General features: G+C 47.5%; 1 protein-coding gene across 1 annotated transcript in view; it reads left to right on the top strand.

The window, feature by feature from the left end:
* The window catches only part of ZNRF3 (zinc and ring finger 3), a 166,127-nt gene extending 140,401 nt beyond the window's left edge, over positions 1 to 25,726 (top strand). The window contains exons 3-9 of the mRNA XM_066370581.1: positions 12,351 to 12,425; positions 12,847 to 12,978; positions 15,231 to 15,341; positions 16,285 to 16,452; positions 18,246 to 18,348; positions 18,980 to 20,722; positions 22,338 to 25,726. Coding sequence (XP_066226678.1) covers positions 12,351 to 12,425; positions 12,847 to 12,978; positions 15,231 to 15,341; positions 16,285 to 16,452; positions 18,246 to 18,348; positions 18,980 to 20,722; positions 22,338 to 22,381 — 2,376 coding nt within the window. The 3' untranslated portion in view covers positions 22,382 to 25,726. The remainder of the gene's footprint in view (positions 1 to 12,350; positions 12,426 to 12,846; positions 12,979 to 15,230; positions 15,342 to 16,284; positions 16,453 to 18,245; positions 18,349 to 18,979; positions 20,723 to 22,337) is intronic.
* The last annotated feature ends 181 nt before the right edge of the window (positions 25,727 to 25,907 follow it).

Below are 25,907 nucleotides of genomic sequence, written 5' to 3'. Positions count from 1 at the left end.
TAGTCAGCTTTCTCCACACTGACATGTTCTATAAAGGAACTCCAAAGAGTTAGAGAGATCCTATAAAAACCTTCCAAATCTTTATAAGGATACATATGTCAAGGTAGAAGGTTAGGTTATACTTTATTTGTTAGCTCTTGGCCCAAGCACCACAAATGTTAGAAGCAAGCCTACTTTGGACATGCAAAAGTTTTTCATCCTGGTTCCTGTCCTATTTTTTCAGTTTACCACCTGATTTAGGAACTCTCTAACACTTTCCTTTGCCTCATCATAGTATTGCCTGGGGTACTGGTTAGATAGCTTCTGGACCTACACCAGTCCAACTGCATCCGGACAGGGTACCCAGATTGTGTATTTGACAGTCATCTGAGAGGCTTTGTGCAATTTGGGGCCCCCAGTGGTTCTCAGCCCTACCTAAAATTTAAAACTAACTGAGAAACGTTTGGAAAAATATTGCCGCTGAGGTTCCATTCCACATAGATGAAGTCATTGTCTCTAGGGGCGGGGCGCAGGCATGGGTATTTTAAATCTCCAGTTGCCTCCCTCAGTGGGCCAAGGTTGAGAACCAAGTGTGCCCTGCTGGATGGCCCCAGCAGGGAGGAGCTCAATCGTCAATGAGAGCCTGTCCTCCACCTCACATGGCAAAAGGGAAGAGACTATAGAGTCTTCAGACTTTGCAAGCACTGTGTTCTTTGTCAAGCCTGATTCCACCACCTAATTAACACTTGTTTATAATAAAACAAATGTTAGCTGTCATATGCGGAGAAGGGGGTGGTCCTTTTTGAAGTTTCTAGTTGCTGGCTTTATGATTTGGCCTGAAGCGGGACTTCTGGAAACTCAAGGTAGCAGCAAACAAGTTCTTCCAAAAGTTTCTCTTTCAGGCGTGGACATCTCATGAAACAACCCAACTGCAGACTTTTTCCATAACATCCCTTCACCCAGCGGTGGTGGTGGAAAGGAGGGTTTGGCCAGGCTCCCTGGGTTTTTGGTGCTCCTTGTCAGGTGTTAAGACAAAGAGGATCATTGTGTTTTGGGAACTGGTCTAAAAGTCTATGTTTAAGATTAAAATCTAGGGAAATGCATTTCTTTTTGACACCTTGTATTTTCTGATTGTGAAAAGGGTACCAACCTGTGTAATGGCGCCGTGACATGGCCGCGGACTGCAGCCGCTTCTGTCGGTTCCTTTAATTAGGAGAAATTAAGTGGGGCTGCTACATATTTTGCGAATAAATAACACTATTTAAACTTAGGCAGCCTTAACAACTAACTTAACCGCTGAATTCTCGCTGCTACATGTCTCCAAAATAGATCAGCATAATCTCAACTAGGATTTAACATGCATCATCTTCGTTCCGGAGCTCAGAACCAGCAGCCGGCAGGAGCCTTTGGAGGTTTAATGACTTTAATTATGGCGAGAAATACCTTCCCCGGGTGGGCGGGGTGCAGCCAGCCCGGTAGGGTCAGAGAAGGCAGGATGGGAGCCCGCCCCCAAAGACCGCCCCACTGGGTGGGGAAGGGACTAGGGGGCGTGGGGAAGTGGAGGGGGAGGGACCTTTGGGGTGGGCGTGGAGAAGCCTGGCTGGAGGGGTGGAAGAGGAGGAGGAACCCTGGGGGAGGCTGTGGGGCCTCGGAGTTCTGAGCCGTGTTTGTGGCTTTGGCGCTTTGATCTCCTGCCAGGGAAACCTGGAAGGTCAGGCCGGGCTGCAGCCAAGCCCCGGAGCTAGGAGCCGGTGGAGCGGGCACTGCTGCACCACCTACCCTCACCCTATATCCACCTTCTCCCCTTCCCGAAAGTGAAATCGCCTGGCCACCCAACAAACCCCCCTACCACCATCCCCGCCAGCCTCCACGCCCCGCCCCCCGCCACGTTCCTCTGCGACTGTTTTGTGTGTTGATCTCCTTTAGGCAGGGATTAGAGACTCCCAGTCATGAAAGGAAACGAAGCAAACGCCCTGCACCCTGCAAGTTTAGTTTGGGGAAATCATGTATGTTGTATGTTCTATAAAAAGGAAACCAGGTTCTTTTTAAAGCTGTGTGTACCCTTTCCCTACAAACTTCTGGAGAGTAGCAGGTGGTTTCCCTAGTGGTGTTAGGGTCCTTCCCTCCCACTTTCTTCTGACACACGCCCCCTTCTGGGCACCAGGATTTTCTCACCGGTTACCCATGTGCTATGGTGTGTGATTTCATTTCCTATGGAATGAAAGGTTTCTGTAGGAAAACAGGGCCTCCGTGAGACAGGCCTTACAAGTCCCTATGTCTAGCAAGAGTGTCCCCTGTCATGCAGTGACTCATGCGTCAGGGAACAGCAGCTGACCAGAATGATCAAGAGTCTGGTGCCTGGGTGGTCACTGCTAAGGGAAGAACATGGGGGAGGAGAAAAGGGAAAAATGAGGAGGGAAAGTTTGAAATTCACTTACTGGCCTCCAGAGGGAAAGGCATAAAGGGACCCAAGTAAGCCCCTGCTGTTTGAACTTGGGTAGGAACAGCCAAAAGAGACATGGGCGTCAGGCGTGGCCAGTCTCTGGGACTGGCTGGTTGGTCTCAGTTGGTGTTCACAACCCCTTGCTCCTCCCTGACTGCAGGAGCAGGCCCTGCCGCAGTAGCAGCACAAGTAGGGCTCGTTGCTGGCAATGATGTGTGTGAGGTCCAGGCCCTAGGTGGCTGTGCCTCTCGAGCCTGTGCTTTGGTCTCTTATCACCCCAAACCATTGAGTTTAGGAGTTTGAAGTCTGCCGCCAGTTCACCCCGAAAGCGAAGCTCCAAACCTTCACACCAGGAGGGAAAGGCAGGCCAGTGTGCATGAACTTTTCCAGGATGGGCCCATTTGATGCCAGGCTATCTTTCTCTGTAGGGTTCAGGGTTAATTCTATCAGTCTTTTAGGTCCCTGAGGTGACAATGGAAGGAAACTAAAAGGCTGTATCCATGCCATTCGTTCCTGTAGATATGCCTAGGGTGGTCACTTCGACAGCTCTTCTTGGTGAGAGTTCTAAAGGGGGCTTGCATTCCTCCCAGGAGTGGAAGGAACAAACATGCAAGTACACAGACTTGTTTTCTAAGTTTTGACATTGAAGATGTGCTCACACAGAGGCCTGGGGCTGATAAAGATCCACAACCAGGCAAAACCATTTTTGGTGGCTGGGACTAAAGCTACCCAGAGACAGAATATCTGCTTTAGAACCGACCACCAATCAAAGGCCCATCAGAAACACTATAGCAGAAGACCTGTGTTGGTTAATAAGAAAGCACATCCTGAAAATCTGAAGTGCAGACAATCTGGAGTTCCAAGTAGATCTGGTAGAGAATGGACTTTCTCAATTTCAGAGTCCAAGGAGATCAGATGACCTGAAGTGATAGTCTGTGCTTAGAGTCCAAGGCCCAGAGTGTTCAATGCTAACCCTGAGGGCAAAAGCTGATCCTTTTTTAGGTTTATTAAACAATTATTTCTTGGCCATTTACCCTGTGCCAGGTCCTTTGCTGGATATTGGGGATTCAGCAGGAAAGTAGTCTGACACATTGACTGCCCTCTAGTGAGGGAGGTGCTTTAAATAAACAATTATAGTATGATGTCATAAGAGCTGAAATGGTAGGGCAGAGTCAGGCCCTAACACTAACAGGGCTCTAACTGTGTGGAGGGAATAGACCTGAGCCTAATGAGAGAAGAAGAGGTAAAGGCTAACCAGTGTTGTTGTCGAGAGGTAATATATGTTCCTCAGCGGGAAGTATGCAGGTAGTCAGAGAACTCATAGATGCTCAGCTTAGTCAGACGGGGGGCTGGAGTATTGCATTTGTGATAAGCAGTAGGGAGGTCACATTTTATCTGAAGAGTAGTGCAGAGTCATTCGAGTAGAGTGGTACGGGTCAGATCAGGGACTGTTGCTGAATGGAGACCATACTGGGGTGCAGGTGGGATGGGCTAGGGAACAGATGGGCTAGCGTGCAGGTGGGATAGCCTGCTTTGTTAGGTTTTATGGGGCACATAGACTGGTCAGTAAGAGCTGCCTCCCGGCTCCACGAGACCCTGAGGGCAGATTAGCCTAGCACCAAGGTAAGGATGTTGTTGTGACTCACATGAAAAGTTTGGTGTCCTAGACAGGGTGACAGCAGTGGGGATAGAAAAACAGTGGATGGTTTTGGAAGATGGAATCAGCAAAATGTGGTAAGCTGTTGAGTATAGGGGTGAGGGCAAAGGGCTTTGGTTTGACTTGGCCCCCTGGGGTAGGGAGAACACTTCCCTGAGGAGGGAGCTCAGGTTATGGGAAGGTAAAGGTTGGATGAAGGGTAGGCCCATTGCAAGACCCCCATGCAGCCATATCAGCCTGAGCAAGGAATGACCCACCGATGTCAGGGGCAGTGTGCTCTGCTCTGGGAATAGGAACAGAAAGAACTTGAGGACCCAAGCCAAAGCAAAATGCTGATGCCAGGTCATGGGAACCAAGGTTTAGGACTCTGGTGCCATTTTGGATTCTCCACAATTATGGTTTCTGCCACCTTGTTCACCCGGTTATAGAAGCATGTCAGAGGAGAGCCGCAAGTGAACTCTTGGTTGGTTAAGAAAAAAACCTCTCAGCGCATTCATCCTACTCATTAATAAGCAAGATCTCTCCCCACAGGACAACAGCGTATAATGACAGACACTTTTAGACGGTCCTGCCTTGGAGCCTTCTTGGAGTGCCTGACACACCATTGGCCCTCTTAAATTCTTGGCAGGTTGAACTGTATTATTGAATGTTTTTATATTAATAACCATCTCAGGCCGGTTGGCTCAGCGGTGGAGCGTCGGCCTGGCGTGCGGGGGACCCGGCCGGCTTCCATTCCTGGCCAGGGCGCATGGGAGAGGCGCCCATTTGCTTCTCCACCCCCCCCCTTCCTCTCTGTCTCTCTCTTCCCCTCCCGCAGCCGAGGCTCCATTGGAGCGGAGATGGCCTGGGCGCTGGGGATGGCTCCTTGGCCTCTGCCCCAGGCGCTAAAGTGGCTCTGGTCGTGGCAGAGCATCGCCCCCTGGTGGGCAGAGCGTCGCCCCTGGTGGGCGTGCCGGGTGGATCCCGGTGGGGCGCATGCGGGAGTCTGTCTGACTGTCTCTCCCCGTTTCCAGCTTCAGGAAAAAAAAATAACAATAATAATAATAATAACCATCTCATTCAAATTGAGATGTGTATATTCTTTACACATTATTGTTTTCCAGATCAAAATGTCGATCTTTGTCATATCTTTCAACCTTATACCTGTGAGTTAGAACGAGAGGATGATTGGGGTATGATACTTCTCCTGTATTAGTGTATCATACGCCACAGAGGATTGGGCCCAAAAACGTTTTCCACAAGAGATAGGATGTTGACAGGAGTTGCTATAAAAAGCCTCTGTGTCCAAAAAAATCGAGGAGGCCAGGTAGAAAGAGGCTCTAAATGTGCCCTGTAAAAGTCAGGGGTAACAACTCAAGAATATTTAGCATTTCTCAGAGGATACTGACCAAGAAAATCTTCCATCCTCTGATCATACTTTGGGAAAAGCTCCTATAGAGACGTGAGCAGAATGATCTTATGGTTGTAATATCTTACTTTCCCATGGAACTGAACACTCTGGCTATTCCTTATGACTCCCTTGGCCTTTTCAGAGAGGTCTGCCACCCTGCTGTTCACTGCTGTATGTATCCCCAGGGCCAAGCACACATACTAACTGGTTAATTACTGTTAAATAAATTCATAAATGGCACTACAAATAGAATTAAACTCTGTTCCCACCTACTATGTTAATTGGTTGAGTATGGATAATCTCCAGGCAGTCTGCGTTGTTAGGTGTTATGGGCACACTAACTGGTCAGTGAGATCTACCTCTTGGCCCCATTAGGCCCTGTGGACAGGTTAGCCTGGCACCAAGGTGAGGCATTCATTCACATGTAAGCTATCTCTGCCCTTTGACTCAGCAGAGCCTCTTGTGACTATTTATTTTAATTAAAGATGGACACCACCAGAATGAAAGTATGAGAATATAAATACAGCACTGTTTCTAATAGAGAAAAGTTAGAAATCCTCTAATGCCTGGCAGGGGGACAGTCTTAAATTCTGGTACAACCATATAATGGAATAATATGTGCAGCTGGTAAGAAGACTGAACATTTTCTACATCGGTGCATATGATATTGTTGAGTAAAATGTTGTGATAAGTGGGGAAATAGAGTATACAGAATGGTACCTACATTCTGTTTATTAAGTATTTTGGCATGTGGGTATATACATATGCAACTTATTCCTGCTAATATATGGGTTTTAAAAAAAACACAAGATATAAACCACACAGTTATGTTATAAAATGTATGTTATAAAATGGGGAGCAATGAGTGAGTTATTTTTTGCTTTTAATTTCAGAATCATTTAACGTCATTCATAGGGTCTTGGAAACTGCAGGTTTAAGCGAAATGACGAATAACAAAGCTAATTGATATAAACAAGTGTTAAATTCCTACAGCACCCTGACCTGTGGTGGCGCAGTGGATAAAGCGTCGACCTGGAAATGCTGAGGTCGCCGGTTTGAAACCCTGGGCTTGCCTGGTCAAGGCACATATGGGAGTTGATGCTTCTAGCTCCTCCCCCCTTCTCTCTCTCTGTCTCTCCTCTCTCTCTCTGTCTCTCTCTCTCTCTCTCTCTCTCTGTCTCTCCCTCTCCTCTCTAAAAAATGAATAAATAAATAAAACAAAACAAAAAAAAATTCCTATGGCATATTTCTAGTCACAAAAATATAACTGAATTTCTACTAAATAAAGACCCAAAGCACTTCTAATATTAAACATTGAAATAAATGGGATTGATACATATACTTAAGAGAGATTCATAAAAACAAGAAGAGAATTCTTTTTTCATCTGCTTATTCCAGTTCAGGGTTGCAGGTGGCCAGAGCCTGCTCAGGACACAAGGTGGGAACCCAACCTGGACAGGACACCTGCCGTTGCACGGCACACTCAATGCACACTCACTCAGACTGGGACATTGTAGGCATGCCAGTTCACCTCGTGTGCACATCTTTGGGATTTGGGAGGAAACTGGAGTCCCCAGAGAAAGCTCACACGGACATGGGGAGAATGTACAAACTCCATACAGACAGCAGCCCTGGTTGGGAATCAATTTTTTTTTTATCAGCGTTAGAACCAAATGATGTTATTGAAGGACCTGCTGTATTAAAATTTTTACGTTGATATATATTACTTTGGTAAATAGCAAAAGGTGGGTCATGTTTGGGGTGGGAATGCATCACAGAAAAGAGTAAGCAGCAGAAGAGAAATCCGCAGAGATATTAGAGCTCAGAAAGGGATAAGGGTTGTTTTGAGAAGCTTTTGTCTTAGGGGATGTGTGTTGGGGGGTGGGGGGGTGTCGCATATGAACTTGACCTTGAAGAATCAGTAGGATAGGTATGATCAGCTCATAGTTCACTCTGGAGTGTCCTTCTACATGTGAAATATCATACAGAATTACTAACGAACTGACTTCCTTCCCCAGCTTACCAATAAGTCAGTTTTTTTGTTTTTGTTTTTGTTTTTACAGAGACAGAGGGATAGATAGGGACAGACAGGAACAGAGAGAGATCAGAAGCATCAATCATCAGTTTTTTGTTGCGACATCTTAGTTGTTCATTGATTGCTTTCTCATATGTGCCTTGACCGTGGGGCTACAGCAGACCGAGTAACCCCTTGCTCAAGGCAGCGACCTTGGGTCCAAGCTGGTGAGCTTTTTTGCTCAAACCAGATGAGCCTGTGCTCAAGTTGGCAACCTTGGGGTCTCAAACCTGGGTCCTCCACATCCCAGTTCGACGCTCTATCCACTGCGCCACCGCCTGGTCAAGCCCAATAAGTCAGTTTACCCAGAAGTTAAATTGCTCAATAAATTTGTCTTACATTGTCTGTGCCATCCTAGCATGTCATTACTGTAGATAAATTAAGTTGTGTGGTTTATAAGAAGAGGCAGTAATATCCTGTGTGGATTATATTAAGAGTCTTAATAAAATAATCTTCATATTCTTTGGCCCTGGACCTTTATCCTAAGGAAATTGGAAATGTAAGCCAAGATTTATTTAATGTAGCAGTAATTACAATAAAAATCTGGAATAGCCCAAATATCAAAATTACATGAGTAAGTAGAGTACCAGTATGTGAAGGGATATATCACAGTCTTAAAAATATTTACAAAGAATTTTTAATGACTTGCTGGATGCTCATAGTAAGTGCAAAAAAATCCCAAAATACAGAATTGTATTATATAGAGGCAAAAAAAAAAAAAAAAAAAAATTAGTTTGGAGCTCTCATAATGTCAGAACTTCCTGTAAGAGGTTGAAGGCACATCTTCATGTCAACACTAACACTCCAGCTTCTTTGAATATCCCATGGCCAGGAATTTGGGACAAAGGACATTTTTAGTCATTGTTTGGGTTACTTCCCATTAAGGTTGCATTTTGTCCATTTTCTTACAATAAAGATTAGGCACTAGGGACACTACATCCAATGCTTTACAAAGATACAGATAAACAACAGGTAAAAAATAGAGTCTGTGCCCAGGGCCTCCAGGGAGTAAATATGGGGTGGGACCAAGCCCCAAACCAAGTCTGAGTATACCAAGAGAGTGCCAGGTCCAGTTCTGATTGAAATTCCTGAATTTAATTGAAACTAAAGCAGTGTCTAGGCTAAGTTTTCCCATTCACAATGTAGTAACAGGAATATTCTCATCAGAATGCCCCTTTCACATCTGGATATTTAAGAATCAATCAGATTGATAGAAGCACTTCTTTAGGGGACACATTCACATTTAGGGAACAATAAACCAAGAGTATGGTCTCAAGGAAGCTTTCATTCAGAATAAACATTTATTAAATAACCATAGGAGTCTTGCATTGCAGTAAATACTAATAACCATAGTTGGACTCCATCTTCTAGTGCTTGAAATTGTGTACTTTGCAAACTAAGTGTGCAGATGTTTGCACTTTTGATACTTGTTCCAATGGCTATGGGCATTGTCTAGCCTTGGTCTTGCAGGCCTGGAAAGGTAACCATGACAATCTCTTATTCCACATTCTGCTACTGGGCTTCTGGTCACCTGCTGGCTGGTGCCAACCTGCCCTGGCCTGTCCTGATCAAGCAGCAAAGCTGATGAAGGATTTGAAAATACCTATGTGGGTGGGGTCAAGGGGAAGGGTATGCAGAGGTCAGTAAGGCAAGGCCTTTGGCTGCTTCTGGGAGAACTTGCTGAGACTCCCTACCTGTTTTCTGCCGTGCACACCCTCCTCTTGCTCTTTTTTCCATGCCCTTCTGTGCACAGCTCAGGGGTAATTACTGTCTGCTGCAACATCCCAGTGTACCAGTGACCTTCATCTCGCAACACCCACCAGCTGCATCTTTCCCGTCCTTTCTTTGAAGCCGCCTTATCTTGGGATTTTTGGACATTGTAAAGATAGGGTTTGTGGCAATGGAAAGTTCTCCTAACTATGGTTAAGATTGGTTTTAAAATAGCCTGGCCCAAGCTTGACTAGGTCAATGGTGAATGACCTAAGTAAAATATGAAGATTGGTTTAAAGAGTGTGTCATCAATCAAACTGAAAATGTGTGGCAAGGGGGAAAGGGTGACCAAGTAGTGTTCTGTGTTTTTAAATTTGCTTTGGGAATAGTATAATAAATGTGTCATTTTCTAAGTATGGATTATTTGTGGCCTATTTTAAATCCTGAGCCAGCTACAAACAGGCAAGTTCCGGGGGGTGGGTTGGGAGGTGGATCCCACTCAGTCCTGGAATAGGCAGGAAATGCAGCCTTTTGATAGCACCTTACATTAAACATAACTTTTAAAGTTAACTGTGAGAATTATCATTTTCTCAAACTAAATATCTGTGTTTTTTTAATTATTTATTTATTTATTCATTTATTCATTTTAGAGGAGAGAGAGAGAGGGAGGGAGAGAGAGAGAGAAGTGGGGGAGGAGCAGAAAGCATCAACTCCCATATGTGCCTTGACCGGGCAAGCCCAGGTTTCGAACCGGTGACCTCAGCATTTTCAGGTCGACGCTTTATCCACTGCGCCACCACAGGTCAGGCAATTTCTGTGTTTTGATTCCATGCATGATCTGATTGTTTCTGAAGTCAGGCTATAAATGAGATTTAAGCACCTCAATATTGAGCTGCTCTCTTCACTGAATAAACCAAGAGACTAGCCAATCCATTGTGTTTTTTTTAAAAGTGCCTGTCTCGAAAGAGTCATGCTTCACCTCCAAAACCTTGAGACTTCCACATTGTTGTGAAGTTGGGAAGCCTAAAAGCTGAGGCGGTCACGTGGCTGAAAGGCATTGCTTCCCCCAACTTTGCAGGCTTTTGTCCTATGGACCATTATGCTCTCCAGGTGCACTAGCGTCAAAGCCCGAGGTGAGGTGCTGGGTGCCCCCACTCAAGATGCTTCTGAATGCATATTCCCCTCAGGTGCTGTTTGATGTGCTTGATCTTGGAATGAAAGCCAAATAAAGGGGAGAGGTCCTGTTTATTAACTTGTATTAGGTACTGTTCCTTGAGGCACTTCTACATCTCGGGAGAGTGTGAAAGACTGGGACACCACCTGAGCAGAAGACATAAACAGCTAACTCTGGGGTCCACAAGCTGTTAGCCTCAGGCAAAGGAGTCTGTGCCCCTACAGAGCCTTCTGGAGGAAAGTGACGCCACTGTGCCATCATGGCCTCTCCTGCTGGAGGCGGGTGATAGCTCTTTCCCTATTGCTCTGGACAGTCAGTTGGATGTCCATCACTGGACCTCAAAAGGGCCCTGGTCTTGAGGACTTATGCTCCATCCTTTTCCAGATGGGGAAACTGAGGCTGAAGCTGAATGCAGTTAAGTGGCTGGCCCACCGTTGGCAGCTTTTCAGTGGCAGAGCCAGGAATAGCTCTTTAACAGTCACTCCTGACTGCAGAGTGCTGGTAATGATGAGTAGGGTGGGATGGACAAGTGGCAGAAGAAGGTTTAAATACCTTGAATTTCAAATCAACAAGAAAGAGCCCCAGCAGAACTAGGATAGCCTCTGCAGCACAGCACCCGAGGTGCCTGAGCTTAAATTGCAGAGGATTAGGCTGTGTCCCTTGAGGATTTCACTATCCTGCTTGTATGGTACAAAGCACCAGGAGGAATGGGTTTGTTGCAAAAACAGAGGGATAAGACTGCCCTCTAGTGGTTTGTTGGAGCAGTTGGTCTAGCTATGTTATCCACAAGTTGAGTGTTGCTCTCTTATGCTGCATCCATGTAGAATGATCATTCTTTTGGAAGGAATTCAAATTATATGCTTTCTTAAGCACCCTGGCCCTAGAGACTATCTTTGACCTCTGAGCACCATTTGCCCATCTTATAGGAGGATTTGATTTTTGTTTTGCTTTCTCCCCCTCATGTTAGAAGTTACTTACTTACTTCCCTAACAAGATTCCGGTTCCTAAAAACAATAGTTATGTAGTCTTCTTCCATAGCTTCTACCCCATTGTCATACTTTGCTGTATATAAAGTTAGGTTTATTGGGATGGAAAGGAATTTCCCACACACACACACCCCAAAAGAATCTTACCACTTCTCATTTGTTTCTAAAATATTCCAACCTCATCTCTCTGATCAATAGTTCCCCAAGTGGTTGAATCATCAGAATCCCTCAGAAAACTTTCAGAACTCAGTTTCCTGGGCCTTCCTCCAGCCCTGCTGAATCAGTCTCTGTGGTTTGAGCCAGGAAATCTGCTTCACAAACTTCCCAAGTGGTTTTGATGTGCAGCCAGGTTTGGCAGCCAGCTGCTCTAAATCCCCATTTACAATTATTTTTTGTAGCTTTTCCCTCTGACAGCATCTCCAAAGGTCTTCATTCTGTGTCAGTTATTAAAATTGACCGTTTTGAGAGTCCTTCAGAAATCGTCAGTATGCTATTCTAGCTGCAGTGCCAGGTGACATGGGAAGAGAGAAGGACCACAAGAGAAGGACCAAAGGCATTTGGCTTTGGTTGCCAGTGTCTCTGTGTTCATAACAGAAAATACTGAAACCAGTACCTTTATGCTTACTGCACAGGTTGCTGGTTTGTAGTTTATTTTTAATGCTTAGGCTGGATAGGGAGACAAAAGTTAACTGAGCACCCACTTATTTGTTTTCACCTATTCTAACTCATCTGGATCTCAGAAGAACCATAAGGTAGGTGGCATTATCCCTTTTTATACAGATAAGAAAGTCCTAGCTTAGGAAAGCTAGTAACTTGCCCAAAGTCACATAAGTTGGTAACTGTCAGATCCTATATTTGGACATAGGTCTGATTTCCAAGGCCAGCTTTGGAAGGTAAGAGGACCAGAGGACCAACCTGCTCTTTTTTATTCTGCCAGGCCAAGCGAGCAGTGCAGAGGGGAGCTACTGCAGTCATCTTTGATGTATCTGAAAACCCGGAAGCTATTGACCAGGTAAACTCCTCAGGCTACACCAGCACTGCATTCTCCTGAGAGAAGCACTGGCTTTGGTTAGCTTGGCTTGTCACAGTCACGTCACCCGCATCTCAGGGCCTTTGCACTTGTCTGCTGATGTTAGATATCCATGTTTGGACATCATACTCCAAGGCAAGACTGCTGAGAGGGTTAAGAGACAGGAGAATTGGGGTTTAGGGGACATTTCCTAAGACCCTTCTGGGCCTTCAGTGCACCCAGTCCATCCTAAACAAGCATCATCCTCAGCCTTGCCATTCCGGGAGCTCCAAGTCTATAATGCTTGAGGAGTTTGATGATTTCCAAACAGGTATTTAGCATTCTTTTCCTTCAGCTTTTCTTTTTCTCTCCTGCTTCTTACAGTAAGCAGATCTTCTAACCAGGAGTGTCTCTTCTTCCCTAGCTAAACCAGGGCTCAGAAGATCCACTCAAGAGGCCGGTGGTGTATGTGAAGGGCGCAGATGCCATCAAGCTGATGAACATTGTCAACAAGCAGAAAGTGGCTCGAGCGAGGATTCAGCACCGCCCCCCTCGGGTGAGCCTCCACCCTGGCAGCCATGCCTGGCATCTTCTCTGCTGCTGCCTGAGCCCTTATTCCCTTTGGGCTTTGGCCTTTTGTTCCTGTTTTCTTTCGGATAAAATACTGATGCACCCCAGGTTCCTATAGGTCAGGGGTCCCCAAACTACAGCCCGCAGGCCACATGCGGCCCCCTGACGCCATTTATCCAGCCCCCGCTGCACTTCCAGAAGGAGCACCTCTTTCATTGGTGATCAGTGAGAGGAGCACTGTATGTGGTGGCGCCGCAAAGCATGGCGTTGCTCACAGTACAGTACTACTTCCAGGGACGTGGGATGCACGCGTCACGGCTCCAGAAGTGCGTCATATCCCTTGTTACGGCTAGCAGTGACAAACATGGAACCGGACACTGACCATCTCATTAGCCAAAAGCGGGCCCATAGTTCCAATTGAAATACTGGTCAGTTTGTTGATTTAAATTTACTTGTTCTTTATTTTAAATATTGTATTTGTTCCCGTTTTGATTTTTTACTTTAAAATAAGATATGTGCAGTGTGCATAGGAATTTGTTCATAGGTTTTTTTTTGGTTTGTTTGTTTTTTCTGTATTTTTCTGAAGCCGGAAACGGGGAGAGACAGTCAGACTCCTGCATGTGCCCGACCGGGATCCACCCGGCACGCCCACCAGGGGGCGATGCTCTGCCCCTCCGGGGCATCACTCTGCCGCGACCAGAGCCACTCTAGCGCCTGGGGCAGAGGCTGAGAAGCCATCCCCACCATCCCCAGCGCCCGGGTCATCTTTGCTCCAGTGGAGCCTCGGCTGCGGGAGGGGAAGAGAGAGGGGAAGGAGAGGGGGAGGGGTGGAGAAGCAGATGGGCGCTTCTCCTGTGTGCCCTGGCTGGGAATTGAACCCGGGACTTCTGCACGCCAGGCCGACGCTCTACCACTGAGCCAACCGGCCAGGGCCTGTTCATAGTTTTTTATAGTTCGGTCCTCCAACAGTCTGTGGGACAGTGAACTGGCCCCCTGTGTAAAAAGTTTGGGGACCCCTGCTATAGGTTTAGGTCAGATAAATGACCAGAGGCCAGGGAGAGATTTCACCCATATTCCTTTAGAGGGGGTTTGAAAAGTCCTACCAGAAAGAGATGATTTGTGCTAAGATCTCTCTGGTCTCTTCCATTCAGTGTTTCTTCTTGAGGACCTCTTCTTCTCTTCTGTCCCATTTCCCTCTGAAATGTGAACTGAGGAGGAGTGAAGCGAAGGTATACTCAGTACTGGGCTTCCTGTGTTTCTTCCTTCCATGTGACCTAAACTAGAGAAAAAGCCAGTGCTTCCTTCTTCCCACAGAGTCAGCTGTGTTATTAAAATCCCCTGATGTTCAGTTTTGGAAAAGTTAGCTTTCAACTGGGATTGAAGTTCAGGACTCCTAGGTGGTTAATGAATAGTGTTTAAGGCTCTTAAGTGTGTTGAAGGGACACTGCTGACCATTAACTCTTGTCTGGCATCTCCTGTCCAAACCTCAGGCATAAAATTTTAGGAACCTGGGACAGGTGCCCCATACGTGGTTTATTTCTTCCTCACAAATATTGGGGTAGTCTACTTGTAGGATGATTCTTTTGTATGCACATAATACCTGGATACCTACAGCATTCATTTAGCAAAACTCTGTTCTTGTTGGCTGAAGGCATGTCCTAGATGAGGTAACTTCAGGGCCTTAGGAGGCATTGAGCCATGAGGAAAAGGTAAGAACTAAAAGTAGATTTTGCAGAACTGACATGCTGGCTTCTTTTTAAAGGAAAAAAAGAGTGCTTTGGTAAATATGACTCATTGTAGTGGAAGCTGATATTTGTGGAAGCAGTGTACAATTTTCTGAGTTGTTGTAAACCATTAATTATATGGTTAGTAATCACTGTTCCCTTAAAACATGACACTCATTCCTTTGTCCCAAAAATGTGATATTTGTGTTTATTTGGAAGGGCCTCTCCTACCGGTTATAGCGAACTTTGCACTGTTCCACATCGAGCTAGGCTTTATGAACTGAGTTCTCGTGGCTTTTAGGAGGCCTGGCTGAGACCACTGCCAGCCTCTCCCTAGCCACTACCTGGACCTGATTAGCACACTGTATCTTAGCAGAACCCCAGGTGTCTGCTGCAGGTGAGGAGGGGATACCTCAGCTGCTACATCCTTACCCTGACCTGGGCCAGCACAGCCCATACACTGGTCCTCAGGCTAGAGAGAGCTCTGACTCACTGTGTCTGTGTTCTGTTCCAGCAACCCACAGAGTACTTTGACATGGGGATTTTCCTGGCTTTCTTTGTCGTCGTCTCCTTGGTCTGCCTCATCCTTCTGGTCAAAATCAAGCTGAAACAGCGACGCAGTCAGGTAATACCTCAGAGCAGCCTGAGAACATTGGTGGCTACTGCCTGCCACTGGTGAACATGGGGGCTGCTTCCAGCAGCCTGGGAACAGCAAAGATGGAGAAAAACTGGAGCGAAGTTCGCAGCACTGTCTTCTCTGTTCTGAAAGATGCGGTCCTACAAAGGCCAAACACTGGAGGTGTTGCCAGGCAGGCATTTTTCCAAAGAAATGTTTAAATGTTAACATGGAACCTAGGGCCTTGCTTGAGGGACCACATCAGTATAAGCTGGAAGCTCAGTAGAAAGGCAGAATGTCAAGCCCCTCCTGGACCTGCTGACTCTGAATCTGTACCTACCGAGCTTTCGGGGTGACCCTCAGTAAACAGAGTAGGCCCTCTAGTGCCTCAGTTGGCACAACATGTCACTGTGTAGGAAGGATTCGGGGGTGGAGGGTGATGAGAAAATAAGCAACAATCTAGACTCTCAAAGGGGTAGCAGTGTGATCTCTCGGGAGAGCGATGGTGGACCGTGGCACGCAGTCTGCTGTGAGGAGATTCGCCAAGTTCTCACAAGAGTTGAGCAGCCATCACCAACAAAACAGTGGCTGATGTTTATTGAGCGCGTCTCATCTGCCAAATTTTGGATCCTTGTGCACGCTCTCATTTGCCCTCAGAACTTTCTTTGGGGTAGAGAGGAGGAACCCTTGGCATAGAGCAGGGTCTTGCAGAACTGGCCAAGTAATTGAAGTAGACTTCTGTGGAAAAGCCTGGGTTAACATCACGGACACTCAGGAGTCTGACACATCTATGCTGTGGCAGTCTGAATTGTTTCTGATTTCCCGAAAGTCTGTTCTGGAATGATAGAGACTAGCATTTCCTGTCCTGAGTTATGAAGTGCCATGGCCCTGGGGGTGACCACCACTGTTAATCTGTGCCAGACCCTAACCCAGACCACATTCTGCCATGCAGAATTCCATGAATAGGCTGGCTGTGCAGGCCCTGGAGAAGATGGAAACCAGGAAGTTCAACTCCAAGAACAAGGGGCGCCGGGAAGGGAGCTGTGGGGCCCTGGACACTCTCAGCAGCAGCTCTACGTCGGACTGTGCCATCTGCCTTGAGAAGTACATCGACGGAGAGGTAACAGCAGAGCTGGGCACATTGTGAGCAGGGATGAGGTAGACAGATCAGAGGAACACAAGGCTTAGAAGGACAGGGCCCTGTGTCCTTGTCCCACAGCTTTGCAGGAGCAGAAGCACTTCAGTGCCTATGTGTTGAGGGGATAGCCTGTGACAGTGTGTCTACTATTTGCCTCTGGAAAGGGGTGGTTGGTCACCATGCAGAGACCCTCTTTCCAGAGAATCCAGCTGAATGTGTTGCTTTTGGAAGTTGATCAGAAATATATGGAAGGCCAGAAAATGTCTGGTTTTAAGAACATTCTCACATGTTGACTTAATTTTACAATTGCTCTCTGAAAAATCTGAGACCTGACCTGATACAACTTCTCTTGAAATGCTGTACAGAACATTTGGCGTTCCTATCATCAGATGAGGGTGCAATATCCCCTTTTACCTTTCTAGCCTTTTATGCTGAAATTTTCAGACCTTCAGAAAAGTTGCATGAATCATACAATGAATCCTGTATCTTTCACCTAGAATCACTCATCGCTAATATTTGGCCATATTTGCTTAATCTTTCTAGCTAGAGGTACATTTACCTACACACTTAGGGAGTAAACCACTTCAACGTTAATTGCAGGCATTTGATGCCTCTTTGATGAAAACGTTCTATTGCTATGTAAACTGTTGGATGAAAATTGAGTTTTTGCAGAGGTCTTTACATTAATAGTCTTGCATGGTCCCTAGATACAGGCTGCCTAGGTTCTAATCCTGGGCCAGGTGGGTGCTAATTTTGTGATCTTGGGCAAATGACTTTATTCTCTCTCTCTTTTTCTGTCTCCTTTTTGTTTAAAATTTTATTTATTAATTTTAGAGAGGTGGGGGAAGGAGTGGGAAACTCAACTCACATTAGTTCCTTCTCGTATGTGCCTTGACTGGGCAAGCCCAGGGTTTTGAACCAGCAACCTCAGCATTCAAGGTTGATTCTTTACCCACTGCACCACCACCATAGGTCATGACTTCATTCTTTGTGCCTATGGCTTGCGACATGGGCCCAAGACTGACCTGCATTCCAGTTGATCAAAGGCTTATGAGAGAGAACACATGTAGTAGAACTCTTGCCAAGGTCAGGCTCAGCATTAGGTATTAGTTTGAATATTATTGTATTGAGTTGGTCAAAGAGTGGGAAAACAAAGTAAAAGCAAATTTGGAGGGTGCTTGGGCTCATTAACTGCAGAGGTGGTTCTACCTCAAAAAACTCCATCACATCCCCTCTACATAGGCTGCTTTGTTATAAACCACATGCCCCTTTTCTGCCCCACCTGTCACTCACAAATCCCATCTTCTTTCTTTCTATTCATCCCCATTGGAGTACATGAAAGCCACCACCCTAGAGATGCAGAAGGTCCTGGGGTGTACCCAGCCCTCTCTTCACACCCCCAGGCTGCCTGTCTGCATTGACATATGGCCTTGGTCTTGCCTCATGTGCAGCATGAATGTACCATCCTCCAGTGACCAGCAAGGAGTCTATTTCTCTGTGCTTCCTATCTTAACACTGAGGGCCATGGATGGGGCTGTCTGAGGGCCTGTTTCATTCTCCCTAGAACCCATGCATAGGCTCTGACTCCAGGAAATGGAGCCCACCTGTAGCTAGAGATGGATGAGACGGGGAGGGAGCCTCCAGGCACTGGCATGGTGGGCAGGGCTCCTGCGTCCACGCAGGGCTCCACAGGAAGAAGCACATGCGGGTCCAAAGGCAGAGTTGCCCCTACCTGTTCTCTCCCTTCAGGCTGTGTGTCTTCCCTCCCTTCCCAGGAGCTGCGGGTGATCCCCTGTACTCACCGCTTTCACAGGAAGTGTGTGGACCCGTGGCTGCTACAGCACCACACCTGTCCCCACTGTCGGCACAACATCATAGGTAAGAGACGCTGCCCCTACCAAGTGCCTAGCAAGAGCGTGCCACCTGCTGCAGGCTGTGAGCGAGCAAAACCACCACAGCATTGCCATCTGGACTTGGAGGTGGAGGAGGCCTCCACACTTTAAGGAGAGCCTGGCATGAAGAATGGCCCTGAGTTTGTTTTGGCTTTCACCTGAACCAGTGTCCGTAGGCCCACAATCTCTTTAAAGTGAAGGACAATGCCCACGGCCTGTACTGGGAGTTGTTCCTGGCCCCAGGAGGCTGTGAGTGGCAGGGTTGTGGTGCTGCTCCTGCGTCACTGGGCTGGACCACTGGTGCACCCCAGGCAGCTGTTTTTCCATGAGGGACGGTGCCTTTTATCTTGATAGCCCTGCTGCTCTCTGCAAATTCCTATGGGCCCTTTGCTGGGTGGAGCAGCGGAGAGATGGGAGATAAACCCTGACAGGAATGACCACCTTTCAGACAGAGAAGCAGGCCAACGTCTGCCAGCATGGCTGAGTTTGGTGACAGCTTAGAGCAGGTGACCAACCCTGCTGCTTCGGTCTTTGCCTTGATTTACCTATCCTTCTAGCCCTGGACACCAGGGTGCTCAGCCCTGCTGACTTTGTTTCCTCTCTTCTCCCCTCCCCAGAACAAAAGGGAAACCCCAGTGCCGTATGTGTGGAGACCAGCAACCTCGCCCGCAGCCGACAGCAGAGGGTGATCCTGCCAGTGCACTACCCCGGCCGCGTGCACAGGACCAACGCCATCCCAGCCTACCCTACGAGGACAAGCATGGACTCCCACGGGAACCCTGTCACCTTGCTGACTGTGGACCGGCATGGGGAGCAGAGCCTCTATTCACCACAGACCCCCACCTACATCCGAGGCTACCCACCCCTCCACCAGGACCACACCCTGGCCCCTCACCGCTGTGGCCTGGAGCACCGAGCCTACTCACCGGCCCACCCCTTCCGCAGGCCCAAGTTCAGCGGCCGCAGCTTCTCCAAGGCAGCTTGCTTCTCCCAGTATGAGACCATGTACCAACACTACTACTTCCAGGGCCTCAGCTACCCTGAGCAGGAGGGCCAGGCCCCCCCCAGCCTTGTCCCCAGGGGCCCATCTCGTGCCTTTCCCCCAAGTGGCAGTGGCAGCCTGCTCTTCCCCACCGTGGTTCACATGGCCACACCTTCCCACTTGGAGAGTGGCAGCACATCCAGCTTCAGCTGCTACCATGGCCACCGCTCGGTGTGTAGTGGCTACCTGGCTGACTGCCCGGGCAGCGACAGCAGCAGCAGCTCTGGCCAGTGCCACTGCTCTTCCAGCGACTCGATGGTGGACTGTACCGAGGTCAGCAACCAGGGTGTATACGGGAGCTGTTCCACCTTCCGCAGCTCCCTCAGCAGCGACTACGACCCCTTCATCTATCGCAGCCGGAGCCCCTGTCGCACCAGCGATGTGGGGGGCTCAGGCAGCTCAGCCCGGGGGCCTGTCCTGCACCTCGAGGGCTCCCCGCCACCTGAGGAACTCCCGGCAGCCCACAGTCAAGGTGCTGGGCGGGGAGAGCTTTGGCCTGGCCCTGCCTCTCCCTCAGGAGACCAGCTGTCTACCTGCAGCCTGGAGATGAACTACAGCAGTAACTCCTCCCTGGAGCACAGGGGGCCCAACAGCTCTACCTCAGAAGTGGGGCTCGAGGCTTCTGGGGCCGCCCCAGACCTCAGGAGAACCTGGAAGGGGGTCCGTGAGGGGCCGTCATGTGCCTGCTGCTGCGAGCCCCAGCCGCCTGCACTGGAGCCCAGCCCAGGAGCAGCTGGGGGCAGCACCTTGTTCCTGGGCGCCCCCCTCTGTGAGGGCTGTGGTCCCACAGGGGTGGAGTCACAGCCAGGAAGCGCCCAGACCCTGTACGGCCTTCACCCCGACCATTTGCCCAGGACAGATGGGGTGAAATATGAGGGCCTGCCCTGCTGCTTCTATGAAGAGAAGCAGGTGGCCCACGGTGGAGGAGGGGGCAGCGGCTGCTACACTGAGGACTGCTCGGTGAGCGTGCAGTACACGCTTGCCCAGGAGTCCCCGCCCGGCTGCCATCCAGGGGCCCGGGACTTGAGCCAGCGCATCCCCATCATTCCGGAGGATGTGGACTGTGACTTGGGCCTGCCCTCAGACTGCCAAGGGACCTGTGGCTTTGGCCCCTGGGGTGGGACGCTGGGCCCTGATGCCCTGCAGCCCCATAGGGCCCTGGGAGGAACCCAGGAAGAAGAGAGGGCTCCATGCTGCCAGCCCAGGGCACCACTGCCACTTGGCTACCCTCCAGAGGAGGCAGGGACCGCCAGGGCCAGCTTCCTCAGTGCTTCCCAGGACACTCAGGAGTCTAGCGCCACAGCCACGGAGGCTGCAGGTGAGAGCAAGAGATGACAGTAGGCCAGAGTCGGGGTCCTCTTCCCTCTCCACAGTCATTTTCTAAGGGCTTCTTTTGTGCCGTTGACTTCAAACAATATCTGATGATTTCAGTGTTATTCCTCAATTCAGCCCTTCCTCTGAGTTCCAGACCTATTGGGCCCTTTGTTTTTATAGTCTCTTCCCCAAATGCCACACAAGCACCCCAACCTATCATGTCCACAGCAGCCCTCTCCATTTCTTCTCTCTGCACCCCCTTCACTAAGTCTCCTCACCCAGAAGTCCAGGCACCATTTATCCCGGAGCCCACTCTGCCCCCCACATTTGTGTCCTAGGCTTCTCAACCTGTCTCTGAGAATTGTTCAGAAAAATGAAACTTAGCAAAAGACACATAAAATCCAATTCCAGAATTCTTATTAGATTCAGCAGATAACAGATTGCTATAAAGTTTTCAAACATCGAAGTGTGGACATTGCAGGTTCAATCCCTGGTCAGGGCACACATGAGAAGTGACCATATTCTTCTCTTCCCCTCCTTCCCCTTCTCCCTCTTTCCCTCTTGCAGCCATTGGCTCAGTTAGTCCGAGCATCAGGCAGGCCTGGGCACTGAGGACAGCTCGGTTGGTGTGGGCATTGGCCTCAGGCTCTAAGGATAGCTCAGTTGATTTGAGCATTGGCCCTAGATGGGGGTTGTCGGGTGGATCTCATTTGGACCACATGCGAGAGTCAGTCTGTCTCCTCTTACTTGAAAAAAAGTTTCCAAACATTCCGTCTTAGTGATAAACAGTGAAGTCCAGCACCTCGGAGTAGCACTGAGACAAGTTCCACCTCCAAAGTATATTCCTTACTTACTGCCTCTGCATTCCGCCTCTGTCCCCTCAGCCAGGCTCATTTCCTCTCTCCAGAGAAAAGGCGATAGCTTCTGACTGGTCTCCTATCACTGGTCTTGCAATATCTATTCTACATGGGAGCCAAAGTGGTCTTTTTTGTACATAAGTATGTCTTTACACTAGAAAACCCTTTAAGGACTTGCCATGACCTTTAGCATTTTGAAAATATAGCCCCCTGTGGCCTCTGCCCTGTTCCTGCAACATTCCTCCATCTCAGTCCAGCCTCTAGGCCTCTCTGCTGCTTCCCTCCCCGGGTCTCAGTTGAAATGGCTCTCTCCAGCTACCTCTGAGGTTACTCTCACATCCCCTGCTTCCTTCCCAGGTTATCACAACCTGAAATCACTTTGTTTTGAGGTTTGTAAGCCCTGGGGTGGGGGTGGGGGTGGGGGTGGGAGGGTCTTTTCTTCTGCTCTTCCCAGTGCCTGCATCAGTGCATGATGCACATCTTCTGTACATTGTGTTTTCATACTACCTAAGGGCTTCCAGAAGGCTCTATAGGTCCAGATGAGGGAGGCCAGCCCTCTAGGAGGCATCCATGCTCTCAGCGCAGAATGAGGAGCTCTGCTTAAGCCTTTTAGCATATGCACAGTTCATCCAGTCCTGTGACCTGTCACTTCCTGAGAGCTTGCCACATGCTAGGGATGGGCACCAAGGCCCTTGCTGGTCCCTGTGCATTGTGCCCAAAGTCCGCAGTGCTGGCCCCTGATGGTTGTTCTTTCTCTCCCAGGACAGAGACCTCGCCCAGCAGACTGCGGTGGCACAGGAGCCTGAGCCCAGAAGGAACTCTATATGGAAATGGGAACTGTACGGAGACTCCAAACTCTGACTTCCTTCAGAAAAAAAAAAAAAATTTTTTTTAGCTTTGACAAACACAAAAGTGGTAATAAAGAGAGCCCTCCTTCTCAACCCAAAATGTGAGCCTCCTGTGGCAACTCCCCATCCCATTAACAAACCAACAGACAAAATTCTCTGAGTCCTTGCCTCTTTTGATAACATGTTATTCTGTTTTGTAAAGTGTGTGTGCTTGGGGTTCCAAGGTGTGTGGGATTGAATTCTCGGCTTTGTTTTTTTAAGATATTATATGTAAATGTAAAAAGTTATTTAAATATATATTTTAAAGAACCCTAACCACCAACTTTTGCTGAAAAAAAAATCACTGCTGCATTAATTGAACCACATCATGTGTAGATACTGTTGTCTCCCTGGAGGGAGCTCAGGCTTTTGAAAAGCTCAGGGGCTACACCTGCCTTAGAAAATGAACCAGAAACTTGAAGTAAAGCTAGTCGATATGGGTACAAACTCTGAGGAACAATGCAATGCTGCCTCTTTCTCATGGCAAATCCCAGCATACAGAATTTCAGGTCTTCTCAGAAGCCATGCTTCTCCAGCCCACACCTGTAGGCAGCTGATGGATATAGCCAGGAGTAGAGTAGAAGGTCTGCAGCATTGGGGAGCTGGGACAAGCCATTTCTATGGAAGCCACAGGGTGACAGGGACGATTCTGCCCAGTGTCCTCCACCTGTCCCCCTGGTATTATCCTAAGGTAAAGGACAGAGTTCACAATCACGATCTTGGGCTTCCTGCCACTGGCTGCAGAAATGGTTTGATGGGGTATGTGGGGACAAAAACACCCAGGAGGAATGTAGTTTGTGGCTTTGGTGTCTGAAGGGGCTGGGTACCGAGGTAGCACCGGAACTGCTGCATCCTTGGGCTGCCTTCCTGGGGGCACATGGCCAGGACCCCGCTGGGTCTGCACCAAGCTTCATTTGAATGATGTTTCCCATCCCATATTCCTACCGAAGCGCTGCTTCAGGGTTATTCAGCCCTATGCTCGAGGCTGAAGTTGCTCATCTCGCCTGCAAATGTCTACTATCCTTTCTACCTAATGCACTATTATGTATTGATTCTCCATGAGACAGAGGAAGAAAGAGACTATCAGATAGTTTAGACCCAAAGGGTAGGTTTTGTATATTTTTCCAGACTTTGGTTTTTTGTTTTGTTTTGTTTTGTTTTTTTGAGAGAGGGAGAGTTTAAAAAACCCAAACCATTTTTTTAAAAAGATGTTTCCATTATAAAAGGGAGAATCTATTTAAAGCTATTTCAGATCAGGGATTGTCATCCTTTTTGTCCAATGTATTCCTTGTTCTTAAAAACTTTTTTTTAGAAGAAACTAATGACATTAGCCCCGTGTTCACTAACTCTTCTGGCCACTTTTATTTATTCATTTATTCAGGTATTTGGTGCCACCTGTAAAGCTCATTTGTGACATAGGAGCCCTGGGAGCTGCCCCCTGTAAGTGGGGACACAGCAACCACCCTGGGTTGCCAGGAGACTGTGATGACTCTTCTCCAGTAAGGCTGTGGTCTGAAGTGGTCAGCCCAGGGTCCAGACAAGAACATTTTAAATGAGAATCTCACTGTATCAGAACCCTTTTCTCTTAAAAACTCCTGCCTGTAATGAGAAAATTTACTTACTTTTAGCCAGGATTTGACAGAAGGAAATTCCAGTGTCACATAATTGAGCCATTTGTCATTTAGGAACTCCCCCATTTGCCATTTGGTGAGATCTGTCCTCCAGCCTCTAAGGTGCAGTCCCTTGGGGCTGCTCCCCTAGGCCTGTGCCCAGCGCACCTGTTGGCGAGGGTGTGAGAAGCGTCTAAGCTGTTGATATGTAATCTGGGCCGCCTTTATTTCTCTGGCCAGGACTAGCAGCTGCTGAGGACAACAGCTTGCATTACGTGGTTTTGGGAAAGGGGGGTGGGGGTATGGCTTTTAACATGAACTGCAAAAAGAAGCTTCTCGTTGTTGAAATTTTTTTGTTATTGTTTGTGGTTTTGTTTGTTTTTAATGCCTTTGAGTGCATATTATCTCCCTTGTCTGAAACCATACCCCCCAAAGTGGCTTTCTTTAGCCCTAGCTGGAAAAACCACTCTTCAACAGCCTTAAGCAATGAATAGATGAGTAGAGGATATGGCTTCAACTGGGCTTATGAAGATAAATGTGTCCAATTTTCAGTTGTAAGAGCAAAAACTACAGATGGGAAAAGAAGCACATTTAATGTTGGTAGTTTACAGGTGGTAGAAACCGAAAAATAAAATTTTGAAACCGTCTTAAACTTGTGTTGGCTTATCAGTCAGGGAGGTCACCAGACTAGAGTAACCAACTATATTATATTACTGCCTCACCATTTAAATCAAAAGAAATATCTTCTGTGAAGTTGTAAGACTCCAATATTGATAAGAATCTTTTTCAGTGACCTCTCATGGCGTGTGGGGCTTAATGAGCTGTGGAAACTGGGAGCATCACATTTTCCATTAAGATTCCCCTCTGCCCTCACCCCCCCACCCCCAGCCAGGGTGTGGCCATCAGATGTGGTTCCCTGGCGCAGCCCTTCCCTGGGACAGCCATGTGAAGTGAAGAGTGCTAGAACCAGTTCATACGGGGGTCGGGGGGAGTTCTGATCAACAAGGTACCTCTTTGTAGACACAGCCCCAGTACCCTTGTTTTTTAACTCAGTCTCTTCCCCCTCCTCTGAACCCAAGCCATTTTTTAAAGCCCCACCTGCTGTCCCATGGCTCAGACCCTCTCTTGTGCTGCTAGTTTCTACTCAAAAGTTCATGCAGGACTAATGCTTTTTAAATGAGGTCTAAAAAATAATTACTAATCAAGAGTATTATTTTTTAAACAGAACTGCCTTTTTCTATTCTTTATATGAACTCTGTTATGTTGGTCTAATAAGGCACTATTTTAAAATGTTTTGTTTTTTTTAATTTCTCCCATAGCACTTAAAAGATATTTTGTAAAGCTTTGCTGTAAAGATTTTGTAATAAAATGGTCTAAGGGCTCCTTCTCCAACATTACCATTTTTAAAAAATGTTTTAAAGGCTAGAAAACAACTTATGTATATTCTGTATATGTATAGCAGCACATTTCATTTATGGAAATATGTTCTCAGAATATTTATTTACTAATATATTTATCTTAAGCCATGTCTTACGTTGAGAGTGTGACATTGTTGGAATAATCATTGAAAATGACTAACATGAGGCCCTGTAAATACATGATAATTGCACACAGATTTTACATATTTGCCGACCAAAAATGATTTAAAACAAGTTTTAGTCTTCTATGGTTTTGTAACAAATTGTACAAATGACTGTAAAAAAAATACAATTTTATCAAGTACATGTTATATGTTGTCATGGCTCTGTTTGGTAAAGGTCTACACATTCCATGTTTGCATGAAGCAGTGCTTTAAACTTCAGCTCTCTCATGGGAGCATTCACATAATTTCCTCC

This window comes from Saccopteryx leptura, chromosome 2 (genome assembly GCF_036850995.1).
Source record: "Saccopteryx leptura isolate mSacLep1 chromosome 2, mSacLep1_pri_phased_curated, whole genome shotgun sequence".
In the NCBI taxonomy this organism is placed as follows: Eukaryota; Metazoa; Chordata; class Mammalia; order Chiroptera; family Emballonuridae; genus Saccopteryx; species Saccopteryx leptura.
The sequence above is the reverse complement of the archived record's forward strand: the minus strand, read 5'-3'. Positions and strand labels throughout refer to the sequence as shown.